Source organism: Peromyscus californicus, unplaced genomic scaffold (assembly GCF_007827085.1).
Source record: "Peromyscus californicus insignis strain IS unplaced genomic scaffold, ASM782708v3 Scaffold_1__1_contigs__length_55948999, whole genome shotgun sequence".
Taxonomy (NCBI): Eukaryota; Metazoa; Chordata; class Mammalia; order Rodentia; family Cricetidae; genus Peromyscus; species Peromyscus californicus.
In genome coordinates, this window is record NW_026294492.1 from 51727358 (window position 1) to 51740820 (window position 13463).

At 39.0% G+C, this 13463-nt stretch overlaps 1 protein-coding gene across 1 annotated transcript in view; it reads right to left on the bottom strand.

Moving 5' to 3' along the window:
* Nucleotides 1–4973: 4973 nt before the first annotated feature.
* The window catches only part of LOC128115848 (zinc finger protein 431-like), a 37312-nt gene continuing 28822 nt past the window's right edge, over nucleotides 4974–13463 (bottom strand). Inside the window, exons 2-4 of the mRNA XM_052746951.1 lie at nucleotides 5904–6030; nucleotides 5626–5699; nucleotides 4974–5088 (exon numbers count right to left, since the gene is read on the bottom strand). Of these exons, the coding sequence (XP_052602911.1) occupies nucleotides 5635–5699; nucleotides 5904–6030 (192 nt within the window). The 3' untranslated portion in view covers nucleotides 4974–5088; nucleotides 5626–5634. The remainder of the gene's footprint in view (nucleotides 5089–5625; nucleotides 5700–5903; nucleotides 6031–13463) is intronic.

Sequence of the window (13463 nt, forward strand, 5' to 3'; positions counted from 1 at the left end):
GAGCCAGTCATGTGAAGACCTTGCTCTTGTCCTTTCCTGCCTGAATCCCACCTCCACCAGCTGCCTCTGAAACCAGGTCATGTGGTCTGGCAGGGTGCCCAGCCCTGTATTGGCCCCATCTCAGGTGGAGCAAATTATGATCAAGGCTCTGAGCTCGAATCCCAGTACCTTCCAAAACAGATGATCATCTCTGTGGATGTTTGTGCAATTGTGTACTTGTAAAGATTTTTTTTTATCAGATTTTTATTTCTTTCGTGTGTATCTGCAGGCAAATGCACTTAGACCACAGTGCATAGGTGGTGGTGACAGGACAAGTTGGGAACTGGTTCTCTCCTTCTATCACGTGAAGAGCAAAGTTAGGTCACTAGTGTTGGTAGTAGGCCACATTATTGGCTAATCCATCTTGCTGACTCTAACTGTACATAGGACTATATGTTTGTGGTATGTAGAGTGTGACTGGTGTAGAGCACTGAGATGCATGTGTCAGCACGGCTGGCATTTTTACATGTATATTTGGAGAAGTCTTCATGAGTTTTGGTTTTCGGGAGTTCGGTGTGGCAGAGGTATTGTGAATGCATCATGTTGCCTGTATCTCTTGTATGTCAAGGCTGACCTGGCACTGGCAGAGACTTGGCCAAACTTATCAAGCATAGCCGCCGCCTTAGTTTCACCCAATGCTTCACTTGTAGTCCCCATTCCTTTCTTTGCTCCAGCCTCTGCCCTACCCACTGCTGGACCCTCCTTTGATGTGGCCCTGCTCAAGCTGACCCTGCCTACACTGGCTCCACCCACTTGATGTATGTTCCACTTGACCTTGTCCCTCCCAATCCTCCTCCAACTTTCCCCAAACTTCAACCCTCATCCAAGTCTCCAGCATCAACTAGCCTCTGTTCCTACCCCCACCCTGACACCACCCTGACCAGCCTCTGTCCATGCATCCATAGCAGCATCCCAACACTCTGGCCCCAACCCTACTGGGCCGCACCAACCTCCCTGAGTCTATAGGTAAATACTTATCAACAGAGGGAATTGTAATAAGGGTAGAAACCTTTGGCATTTGGGCAACTTTCCATGTGACTTGTTTCTGCCTTCTGGACATGCTTGGCCAAATCACAAATATATCACTTCCATTTGATAACAGATTGCTGTTGTTTATACCCTAATTTATGACTTGATAGGTCAGATAACACCCAGGTCATGATGGGAAGGCAGCTCAGGTTGCATAATATGGTGGCACATCAAATGTTCAGTTTCCACTAAGACTGAATAACAGGCCAACAACTGTCTCTAAAGGTGGTAGAGTCTTGCTTCAAGATCACAAAGGTCTTTTTTTTGATTCAACTACAAAGGCTCCTAAGAACATTGTTATCTACCACTGATACTTCAAGTACTATTGGTAGTGGTAGAGAAGCCTGTACAGCAGCCAGAACCAATTGAAGACCTCTTGTTCCCAGTCCTACACAAAGCTACTTTTTATATGGGCCGAAATAACACAACCAAAAGAGGAATGTGCTCTCTCAGAATCCAAATAGGCCTACTAAATATTGTGCTTCTTTCTTGGTGGTAGGAAGGACCCGGTGTTATAACTTGTCCTTCACATTAGAAGGACTATCTCTGCATGTGACACAGCACTGGACTCTTAAGAATTTCAACCAGGTAGAAGGACTTAGAATTTTGGTTAAGTCCCATCCTCTGATGCTCATATATGTTAGCAATGAGTTTGTGGCTACTACCTCCTGCTCATTTGGTGCACTCAACATAATGTCAATACAGTGCAGCAATGTGATATTTTGTCAAAGACAAATCAGGCTATAGAGATCCCACTGGCTATCCAGTAATTTCTGACCTTTATCCTGCAAATAAATCAATTTCAGTGGTTTATAAGCGCTTGTGATATAATACCCATGGGAGACAATTTAGTGGGAAAAATAAGTTTAAAGGCAATAAAGAATCCACATGATACAAAAATGTCTGTTTTGGTCAGAATTCAAATACCTGTAGTTATTTTCATCTCTCATGATAATATACAATGACAGTCCAATAACATCTCTCCTATAATTTTATAGAATGGTTAGTGCACAATTAGATGGCAAACATTTTGATTTTGCTGACATTGCACTGGAAATAACAATCCTAGTTCATGAGGCTAGGAAGGATTTGGTAAATGAAATTAGCTTTTCCACAGGCCCTCCTAAGTCATCATCAAGAGGGTGGGTACTGAGAATTGAACCTGGATCCTTTGGAAAATCAGCCATCTTTCCAGATACCTATTTTGGATTTTTTGAGACAGGATCTTTTTATATACCTATGGCCATCCAGGCACTCAATATCCAGTGTAGACTGGCCTCAAACGCAGAGATCGACCTTCCTCTCCCAAGTGCTTGGATTATAAGCGTGAAGCACTACACCAAAGTGACATTTTTTAAAATGACCTATCTTTGAATCAGACACTGAAAGAATATAAGATTTAAACAGAAAGCATCTTTTCTTTCAATACTAATACTTCTAGAAATTTTTCAATGAATTAATTTCAATGGGTAAATCATATACTATGTTCTCAATATTTTGATTAAATTCTTAGCTTTGTAAGTTTCCTCCTTTAAAAAAATTTAACTGTGGCTGGGTAGTAGTGGCACATGCCTTTAGTCCCCAAACTTGAGACAGAGGCAGGCAGATCTATGAGAGTTCAAGGTCACCATGACATACAGAAAAAACTCCAGGAGAGTCAGAGCTATACAACTGTCTCAAAAACAAACAGACAAAAATTAATGCATGTAAATAGCAGTGCTATGGTGTGGATGTGCCAGTCAGAGGACAACTTACAAGTTTCTATTCTCTACTTTATCTGTTTGAGCACTAGAGAATGAACTGAGGTAGTCAAGTTTGGCAGTAAGTGGCCTAAGGTGGTGAGTGAACTCACTAGTCCTTATTTCAATTTCAAAACTATTTATGTGCTAGTGTGTGGATGTGCATAAAACCTAAGTGTAGTAATCAGAGAAAATCTTGTATGAGTAATGTGGGTTTCCCAGAGAATGAACTCAGGTCATCAGGTTTAGCAGCAACCACGTTTACCCACTGATAAAATTCTCTGGCATTCATTTGTGAATCTGAGAAAAATGTAAAGATCAGGTATTTAGTCCTCAAAATAATGTCACATAATCCAAAAATAATAGAGGATACCAAAAATATTATGTTAATTTGCAAATAGGTTTTATTCTTCAAATTATCCTGTGTTCCCATATTGTTGGAATAAAACTAGTTGAAAAGCTTTACCACATCGACTATATCCACACAAGATTTGTCTTCAGAATGACTTCTTTCATTTATTTGAAGATGACTTTTAAGTGAAAAGGGTTTACCACATTGATTATATTCATAGGGTTTCTCTCCAGTTTATCGTTTTATGTCTGTGAAGATCACTTTTACATACAAATGCTTTACCACATTGATTACATGGATCAGATTACTCTCCACTATCACTTCTTTCATGTATTTGAAGATGACTTTCACATGCAAAGGTTTTATGACAATGACTACATTCATAAGGTTTCTCTCCAGTATGACTTCTTTCTTGAGTGAAAAGACACTTCTGTGCAAATGCTTTACCACATTGATTACATCCATAGGGTTTCTCTAGTATGTCTTCTTTCATGCCTGTGAAGATGACTTTTATATGCAAACACTTTACCACACTGATTACATCCATAGGGTTTCTCTCCACTATGACTTCTTTCATGCCTGTGAAGATCACTTTTACATGCAAAGGCTTTACCACATTGATTACATCCATAGGGTTTCTCTCCAGTATGACTTCTTTTATGCCTGTGAAGATGACTTTTACGTGAAAAGGCTTTACCACATTGATTACATTCATTGGGTTTCTCTCCAGTATGACTTCTTTCATGATTGTGAAGATCACTTATACATGGAAAGGCTTTACCACATTGATTACATCCATAGGGTTTTTCTCCAGTATGACTTCTTTCATGCCTATGAAGAACACTTTTATATGCAAAGGCTTTACCACACTGCTTACATCCATAGGGTCTTTCTCCAGTATGACTTCTTTCATGTATATAAAGATGACTTTTACGTGAAAAGGCTTTACCACATTGATTACATTCATAGGGCTTCTCTCCAGTATGACTTTTTTCAAGCCTGTGATTATGACTTTTATATACAAAGGCTTTACCACTATGTTTACATCCAGAGCATTTCTCTCCAGTATGACTTCTGTCATGTATTTGAAGATGATTTTTATGTGCAAAGGCTTTACCACATTGATTACATTCATTGGGTTTCTCTCCAGTATGACTTCTTCCATGCTTGTGAAGAGTACTCTTCTCTGCAAAGGCTTTCCCACATTGATTACATTCATAGTGTTGTTCTCCATTATGAGTTCTTTCATGTTTTAGAAGATAATTGGGATGTGAAATGGCTGTATCACATTGATGATAACTATACTTTTTCTCTCTAATGTTAGTTCTATGTACTTGATGAAGACTGTGACATGGAAAGGCTTTATCACTTTGGTTATATTCATAGGGTTTTACTACCAAATGAGGTTTTTTGTGTACTTTTAAAGAGGAATCAGATATAAGTTTTTTATCATGTTGCTTACATTCATAAATATCTTCTTCATCATTGGTTGTTTTGTATCTTTGAAAATATCTGTGATGGTTAAAGTCTTTAGTACAAGGTCCACATTTATTACTTCCTTTTTGTATATGATTTGTTTTACTTTTTTGAAGACAACTGGAAGAACTCAGAGTTTTACCACACTGATTGCATACATAACATTTTCCTGTAGTATAAATAAGACTACATATGCAAAGTGATCCAGTACAGACACATGAATTTCCATACTCCATGTAATCATAAGGTGTTTCTCCAATGTGAGTATGTTGAGGTATTGCCACTGAAGTTGGGAAACCAATTAATTGTAAACTTGTATCACAGTCATCATGTCTTCTCATAGTGGGGACTACCACATATCTTCTAAATGTTCTGGGAGAGACAGAACTACAATGTTTCTTTCCATATCCCTTATGTTCACATGGCTTGTATCCAGGGTGACAGATGATATACCTATTAAGGAAGAATAACAAATGAAAGGTTTTCACATTGTATTCACAGTCTAAATTTTTGTGCCTCATAGAGATGTGGTATAGGGATTCAGCTTTCTTTACCATGACAACCTCCCTGTCTCATAAACTGTGCCTCTTGTTAAACTATGATAAGTCACTCACTACAAATACTTGAGGAACACTAGCTTTAATATGGAAGATTTGCATATAAAAGATCTTTGACATACACTAATCACCTTATCAATGTGTATACCTTTTAAGATAATTGAATGGTATGAAACTAAGTGGATGGACAGTTCTACAACATGCCTGTCATATGGTCAATAATTAAAATTGTGACATCTATTATGGTGTCACTTCCTTCTCTTGTTTCTTAAAGGAATGCTTTGCAAACAATGCTCAGCTACCTGACATTGGATTACATGCATTGTGAGAATTTAATAATCACCACAAAGCTGTGCTTATTTACACTGCTGCTTTTCATTAAAACTTAAGGGTTCATTAACATTTCTTCAGAGGTATAAATGTATTAGCTTACACGTGAAAATTACCTTCCATGTCTTCTAGAACTTTGACTATGTTCTTCAATATTGTGGTCTTCCCATTTGTAGCCTAAAATACAAAACAAGAATATGTATGATATATTAATGGAAATTAGGCTCAATTGAAATTACTATCTTTGGTGAACCTTAGAACAATGGTTGATTCATTCACCAGATTCTTACTCCTTCACATTGAAAATCACAGAAGACTAAAAATCTCCAAGAAAAGCTTGTTCCCTTAAGTTAAAAAGTGATAGAAAGCTCAAATTCTTACCTATAGAAGTGAGGTTCCAGTAGGTGTCCAGCATCACATCTTTGTAGAGACTTTTCTGAGAAGGATCCAGCAAAGCCCATTCTTCATGAGTGAAGTTTACATGCACATCTTCATAGGTCACTGCATCCTAAAATATCCCATATAAGTACATAATAGAAATGGTGAGACTGATTGCATTATAAAAGTACACTTCATTGGGAATATATTTACAAAATTTTGTGATATGAGTCATAGAATTTCAAATGCAGTAACCAATTCATTTTAGAAGGAAACAGAAAAGGAGGATGATACATTCCATTTCTGTGCCCACTGAATAGAATATGGCATTGCAGGAGAAATGCCTAGTAATTAATATATACAGAAAGACATGTAAACAGAATAACACTATTTAGTACACATCAGCAATATTTTATCAAAATTTCTAACTTCAAAAAAGGAGACAATATGGATGTGGTGGTGCACTCCTTTAATCCCAAACCTCAGGAGGCAAAGATTGTGATTTCCAAGACAGTCTCGTCTATGTAGAGATTTCTAGAACAGCCAAAGTTACATAGTGAGACATTGTCTCAAAAAAACAGAAAGCACTCAGGGGGCTCACTTGAAATTCCTCCGTGGAGTTAAACATTCACCCCAATCCTGTAACTGTCTATCATAAACAGGTGTGTGACCTCTTTTAAACTGTTAGGCTAATAATTCCTAGAAAGGAAAGTATTTTTAAGAAGTCACTGACTTACAGATCAAAGAATTCTCAAAAACGTTAGTAAAGTAAATGGTGATTCTATGACAGTAAAGTAAACAACAACAAAAGGGATGAAGTTTATAAAGCTGGAACAACAGATATGATCACCTGCTGCTTTTGAAGAGGTCCTAGATCAGTTGCTAGCACTCACTGGAGGGACCCAACTTTTCCTAGTTTGAGGGCAAGAGAATCCAATGCTCTCTTCTGACTTCAGTAAATACCAGGAAGACAAGTGGTACACATCCATTTATATATAGGCACAAGATTCACACATTTCAAAAAATTTAAAAAATTAAAACATACACAAAGGTGGGGACAATGTTACACACCTACAAATCAGTGACTTGGGAGATCATTACTAATTTCATGAATGCTTGCATTCTTGGTCTGAAAAATGACACCTTCTGCCAAAGTTCAAAAGTCATCGTATGGGTAAAGCTCAGCACAAGAGCAAATGCTTGACATGTACTAAAACCTAATTCAATCAGCTAAAAATATAAACATAAAAATATCAGGCAAATGTAATGCATTAGCAAGAAAATGCAATTGCTTCTATTTTGCCTTACATTATTTAGGAATGGAGTTTCTAATGCTGGTGATGGCGTGGCTACATGAGAAGGAATGGTGCTACTCAGTTTCAGCCACACAAAGAAGAGTGGTGGTGGTATAAACACTCAAAGCCCTTACCCATAGATGACATTCCTCCAGAAAGGCTCCTCTTCCTAAGAGTTTCATAAACCACCAAAGAAGGCCACACATCAAACACAAAAGCTCAAATACATTATACTACCTAGGAGACTTTTCATTTAACCCACATTTTGGCATAGGTCATGACAGTGTCAGTCAAACAATGCTGCAAAATGCATTTAGTCTAATTTCAAAGATCCCATATTTTGTAACAGTCCCAACACTATTTGAATGTCCAAAGTTTCTTCAGCTACACAAGGCAATCTCTTGACTGTGAGATCTTATAAAATCAAAACACAAATTATATCTGCCCAACACACAATGGCAAAGAATACACATTTCCCTTTCAAAGAATTAAGGAAATATCAGAACAAGTCAAGACTGAAACCCTGCAGTTGCAAACACCAAATACTGCAGCTCTATGTCAGATACCTGGGGCTTCTTTCTCTCTGCACCTTCTCATACATCTCTCTCTCTCTTTGGCTACTTTTCATGACCGGTGTCTCAAAGCTCAGGTATCTGAACATATTTGTTGTGAGATATTTGATCATACTGTAACACCCTGAGGCTGGTAATGAAGTTAACCTTGAATCAGGGGGCAGAGTCAAGGATTAGTTGACTGAAATTAGCCACAAAAATTTTGAAGTACCCAGGATACAATATGATAGAGAGGCATCTCACCAGCACTATTTGGTCAAATTTCAACCCACAGATGGCCTCACTCTTATACTTAACACATCTCTATTTTTTTGGTTGGCTTCCTGAGACAGGGTTTCTCTTTGTAGCTCTAGCTGGCCTGGAACTCACTATTTGGACCAGGGTGGTCTTGAAGTTCCTCTATCTGCTTCCAAAATACTAGGATCACAGAAGTGAGCCCTCATGCTCAGCTAATTAAATGTACTGATTAAATCAAAGTATAATACAGAGATATATGGCAACTTCTTGAAGGGCAAAAATGAAATGAAAGTGACAGATTAGTTTTAAAGTCTTTTAACTCTTGCCAATGGAAAGTCTAACCATGTAACAGGTGTCACCACTTGGTTTCCTAGTGGCCTAAGACAACTCACTCTGTGCTTTATTTCTCAATGACACACTGTAGAATATGCATAGCATATGCCTTGCTGAGATCTTGGTCCTATAATGAGGAAATAATTGTTTTGTATTTTTGCAGCAAGGTCTCATTAAATGTTCTTGTCTGGCCTCAAGCTAGTGGAGATCCTTCTACTTCAGCATTTCAAGTGCTGGGATTACAGGTGTGAGTCATCATGACTGGTTGAATGAAATTCTGTATAAAAGCTGACTCAGTGGCAGACTATTTGCCTTTCATGTGTGAAGTGCATGGGTTTGATCTCCAGCACAGAAAGAAAAAACAAAATAACTAATGTGGCCTCATTGCTTATCCAATGGGCCCATAAGCATATAAAATGTTTGAGATGCTCCTCAAATGAAAAATTAATCAAAGGAGATGGGGAAAGACACTAGATATTCATCAAAGGAAAATCTGCTGTGAGGACATTTCAATTTCTAACATCTATTCCCCAACCACAAGGGCACCTACATTTGCAAAAGAAACACTACTACAGCTTAAATCTAATATTGACCCTCACACAGTGGTAGTAGGAGACTTCAATAACCCACTCTCACCCATGTACAGGTCATCTAAACAAAGACTAAATAGAAAAACACTGGAGCTAACAGACATTATGAACCACATGGACCTAAAGTGATACTTATAGAACATTTCACTGAAACACAAAAGAATACGCCTTCATCTCAGCAGTATAACAGGGTCCTATACCTTAATAGGTCTCCTTACCTTAGCACAACTGACTCTATGATGGAAGTGTCATTCAAGCTGTAAAACTTAGCACATATACAGCACCGTCTTCCAAAACTAAAAAGCCCTAATCCATCAATGTCCTCAGTTATGGAAAAGTCTCTAAATGCACTAACCTTGCTTTTTACCTTTTGCAGTTCCACTTCTAACTGTTCTTGTTAACTGGAATATGTCAACATAGTTCTTGTGCTTTAAGGATCATTCCGAAAGAAGCATGGAGCTACACTGGGATCCTGAGAACTCAGTGTAGTGTCAGGCCAGCTACTAAAGACATTCTATTGGCTTAAACCCATGTCCTAGTCATCTTCTCTGGTGAATATCTACAACATTTCTGGAGATCCAATTGAGTTCCCTCAGTACACTAGGAGTCTCAGAGTCCCTTGGAAGGAGGAGGAGCACAATGGTCCGGGGAATCCTAGTAGGAGGGAAACCTGAGATATTCCAAGTCCCAAGGTGTGTTTGTTAGGATTTTACCGCTCTGAAGAAGCACCATGAATATAGCAACTCTTATAAGGGAAAACATTTAATTGGAGCTGGCTTATAGTTCAGAGGTTTAGTCCATTAACACCACGGCAGGAAGCATGATGGCATGCACGCTGACATGGTGCTGGAGAAGGAGCTGAAGTTCTAGATCTTAATCCACAGCAGCAGTAGGCGACTGAGACATACAGATATCAAAGCCCGCCTCCATAGTGACACACTTCCTCCAACAAGGTCACATCTACTTCAACATGCCTACACTTCCTAATAGTGCCATTCCCTTTGGGCCAAGCATTCAAACATATGAATCGATGGGGTTATTCCTATTCAAATCACCACATTCAATTTTCTGACTCCAACAGGCAAGAAAGCATTTAGTCAAATTTCAGAAGTCCCCATAGTATATAACAGTCTCAAAGTTGTTTAAAAGTCCGCATTTCAAATAATCTCTCCTGAAATTTATGAAATCTCTTAACTGTAATCTCCTATAAAATCAAAATAAAAAATTAGATTGCATACTTCTAGCATACAATGAAATAGGATAAACTTTACCCTTCCAAAACATAGGGAAAAAAGAACAGTAAGGAAATACTGGACCAAAGCAGACAGAAAACCAGCTGGCCAAACTCCAAACTCTGCATCTCCATGTCTGGTATCAAAATGCTCTTCAGATCTCCAACTTCTTTCAGCTTTGTTGACTGCAACACACTTCTTTCTCTTGGGCTGGTTCCACTCCACATTAGCAGCTTTCTTTGGCAGATATCCAATGACCCTGGTATCGCCAACATTTTGGGATTTTCAATGAAATCCAGGCTTCACCTTCACAGCTTCACACAAGAATCTCTTTAGTCCTCCATTCAGAGACACTCCTGACACATGCCTGGTCTCCACAGCTTTCCATAGAAATGAAGGGAGATTCCATAATTCCTTTCTTCTATCCTTGACTCTAAATCCAGAACCACAGGGCCAAAGCTACCAAGTTCTGCTGCTTTCTGGGGCTGGAACATGGCCTGCTAATTCAATTATATCTTCACCAACTTTCTGTTTTAGATGGATTCCTTCACTGCCTAAACTTGGCTGTCCTGGAACTCGCTCTGTAGACCAGACTGGCCTCAAACTCAGAGATCTGGCAGCTTCTTCTGCATTCCCAGTGCTAGAATTAAAGACCTGCACCACCAGACTTGGCTCTAAGCTTTTCTTTGATTTCTTTTCACAAGTTGGAAACTTAGCTGGGTGTGATCTAGCCTTGAGGTCACACTCCCTTTAATCCACTTCTTATTTATCTCTTTGAAAACAGAACTTAGCTCTATTCTCCTTCCTGGTGCTTTTCTCCTCAAATTGTACATTTCATATTTTTACTTTCTCAACTTGCTCTTTTTCATTATAAATCACCGTAACAATGAAGACTAATAAACACATAACAGAGTGAATACTAGGCTGTTTTGAGATTTCCTCTGCCAAAGGAATTAATTCAAAACTCTTCACTTTCACTTCAGGAAGACTCTTCAGAGAAGGGCATAAAGCAGCCAAATTCTTCACCAAAATATCACAAGAACAGTCTCTAGACAACATATCAATATTTCTTTCCTCTGAAACCTTTTGATCCATGGTTCAAATCACCATCAGCACAAATTTCTTCCTTGATCCTACTAGTATGGCCCATTAAGTAGCACTTAAAGCCATCCACTGATTTCCTAACTCAAAGTCCCAAAGTAAAAACTCAAACAAAAATATGGTCAGGCGTATCACAACAATAACCTACATCCTGGTACCAAGTCTCTTAGTTGGAGTTTTATTGCTGTGAAGAGCTATCATGATCATGGCAACTCTTATAAAGGAAAACATATAGTTAGGGCTGGCTTACAGTTCAGAGGTTTAGTCCATTATCATCATGGGGAGAAGCATGGCAGCATGCAGTAAGACATGCTGCTAGAGAAGGAGCTGAGAGTTCTACATCTTGATCCTCAGGAAGCAGAAAGAGACTAAGACACACTAGGCCTATCCTGAGCACATGGAACCTTAAAGCCTGCCTCCACAGAGACACACTTCCTCCAACAAGGCCACAAGTTCTAATAGTGCCACTCCCCATAACCAAACATTCAAACACATGAGTCTTTGGGGCCATTCTTATTCAAAGCACATCAAATTTCCCTTTGACCAATCACTGCCTAATGCTTCAGAGGGGTCTGACATTACCACCCCAAAAGGAAACAAATTAGAAAGTTGCCTGTTCTGTCACCTCCAGAGGTTAGGCCTGGATGAGTCACTTTCTGTTTAGACACATAGAAGTCAGACATGGCTGTTGATTTGTCCAGGAACCTTGTGACACATCACTGGATCCCTCTGTCTGTTCAGGTATATAAATATGTGATGAACATCCAGGTTGTTTTTACTGTATGTCTTTCTGTATGTATATGTGTGTCTCCATATGCTATATATTTCTATCTATATATTTCTATCAGTTCTGTTTCCTTGTATTGACCAGCGGCTTTCTCCAGTGTGAAACTCTCCTCCACCTGGTTGAAGACCTATTCTCCCTCCTGCTGAGGACCTGAATCCTTTTGGCTCTGTGAGGTCACCCAGAGAAACCAAACCAAAGAAACAAAAAACAATCTAAGAGCAGAAGCACGTGCTTGTTATGCTGCTTGACTCCTGGTCATATTCAGGGTTAGTACCTATGTGGAAGTATGGAGGGGCTGGGCCTCTCATCCAGGATTCTAACCCCCTGTCATATAAGCAGAATGAACACAGGGTGGGGGGAAATAGTTCCCCCAGGTGAACCTTCCCTCTACTTTGTGCCTGCTCTTAGGAGCCCCAGAAAAGGGGAAAAGGTCTCCTGGGCTGAGCACAAAGGAAAAGAGGAAGTTCTACTATTGCTTTCTCTTTCATAGTTTATGTCTCTTTTTTAACCAGTGATTCATAAACCTACCATTCTTCGAAAAAAAGTAAAAACACTACCCATGGGCTAGTCAAGGAAACTGCTGCCTGGACAGAACAGATTTGCCATTGTGTCCAACACTAACCAAGAAGACTTTAAGCAATTTCAATAAGTACCTTTTGGAAAGATTAAAGACAGCTGCTAAAAAGATTTCTTTTTTTAATCCAGTCAGCCCCAGATACTAGAAAAAAAAGTTATAAAAGTTAAATAAAAAATGTAAAGGTATAAGGAGGTCCCAGTTGCTCGAGGTAGTTCAAAAGGTGTTTGATAACAACAGAATAACTTATCAGGACAAGACCTTTAGCATAAACTGAAAGGCACCTTCACCTTCTCTGATAATGAGACACAGGTAGACTTACAGATACACAGCAAAATTTTGGTATCATACTGTAAGAAAAACATCTCCTAATTCAAAGTTCTGCTTCCAATCAAAATATAAACAATATCCAATGACCCTGGAAACACAGGGAATACTGAAGTCCATGTTGCCTCATTGAGAAGACAAGTATCCTGGTGCCCAACCAGCTACCCTGGAATATGCATCTCCTGCCTATGAAGAAACATGGGAACTCTGATTCTCATGAGTCTGATTCTTCCGGAGAAACAGGTGTACATTGTCGTGGACCTGAAAAAAAAAATACATTCTTCAGTGTGCCATTGACAGAGGTGAGTCACCCCATCTTTGTTTTTAAATGGACAGAGCCAGTGGAAGGTTACAGTGGGCAACATAGCTGGCCAAGGTATCCCCAGGAGCTAAAGACACCACATGTGGAGTTCTTGATGTTCTTTCAGTTGTTTCCTGGGAAAACAAATTATAAAAAGGCCACCAAAGGACTGCTTTAAGAGTTACAGTCCTCGGACTACAGAATGTTGGCTAAG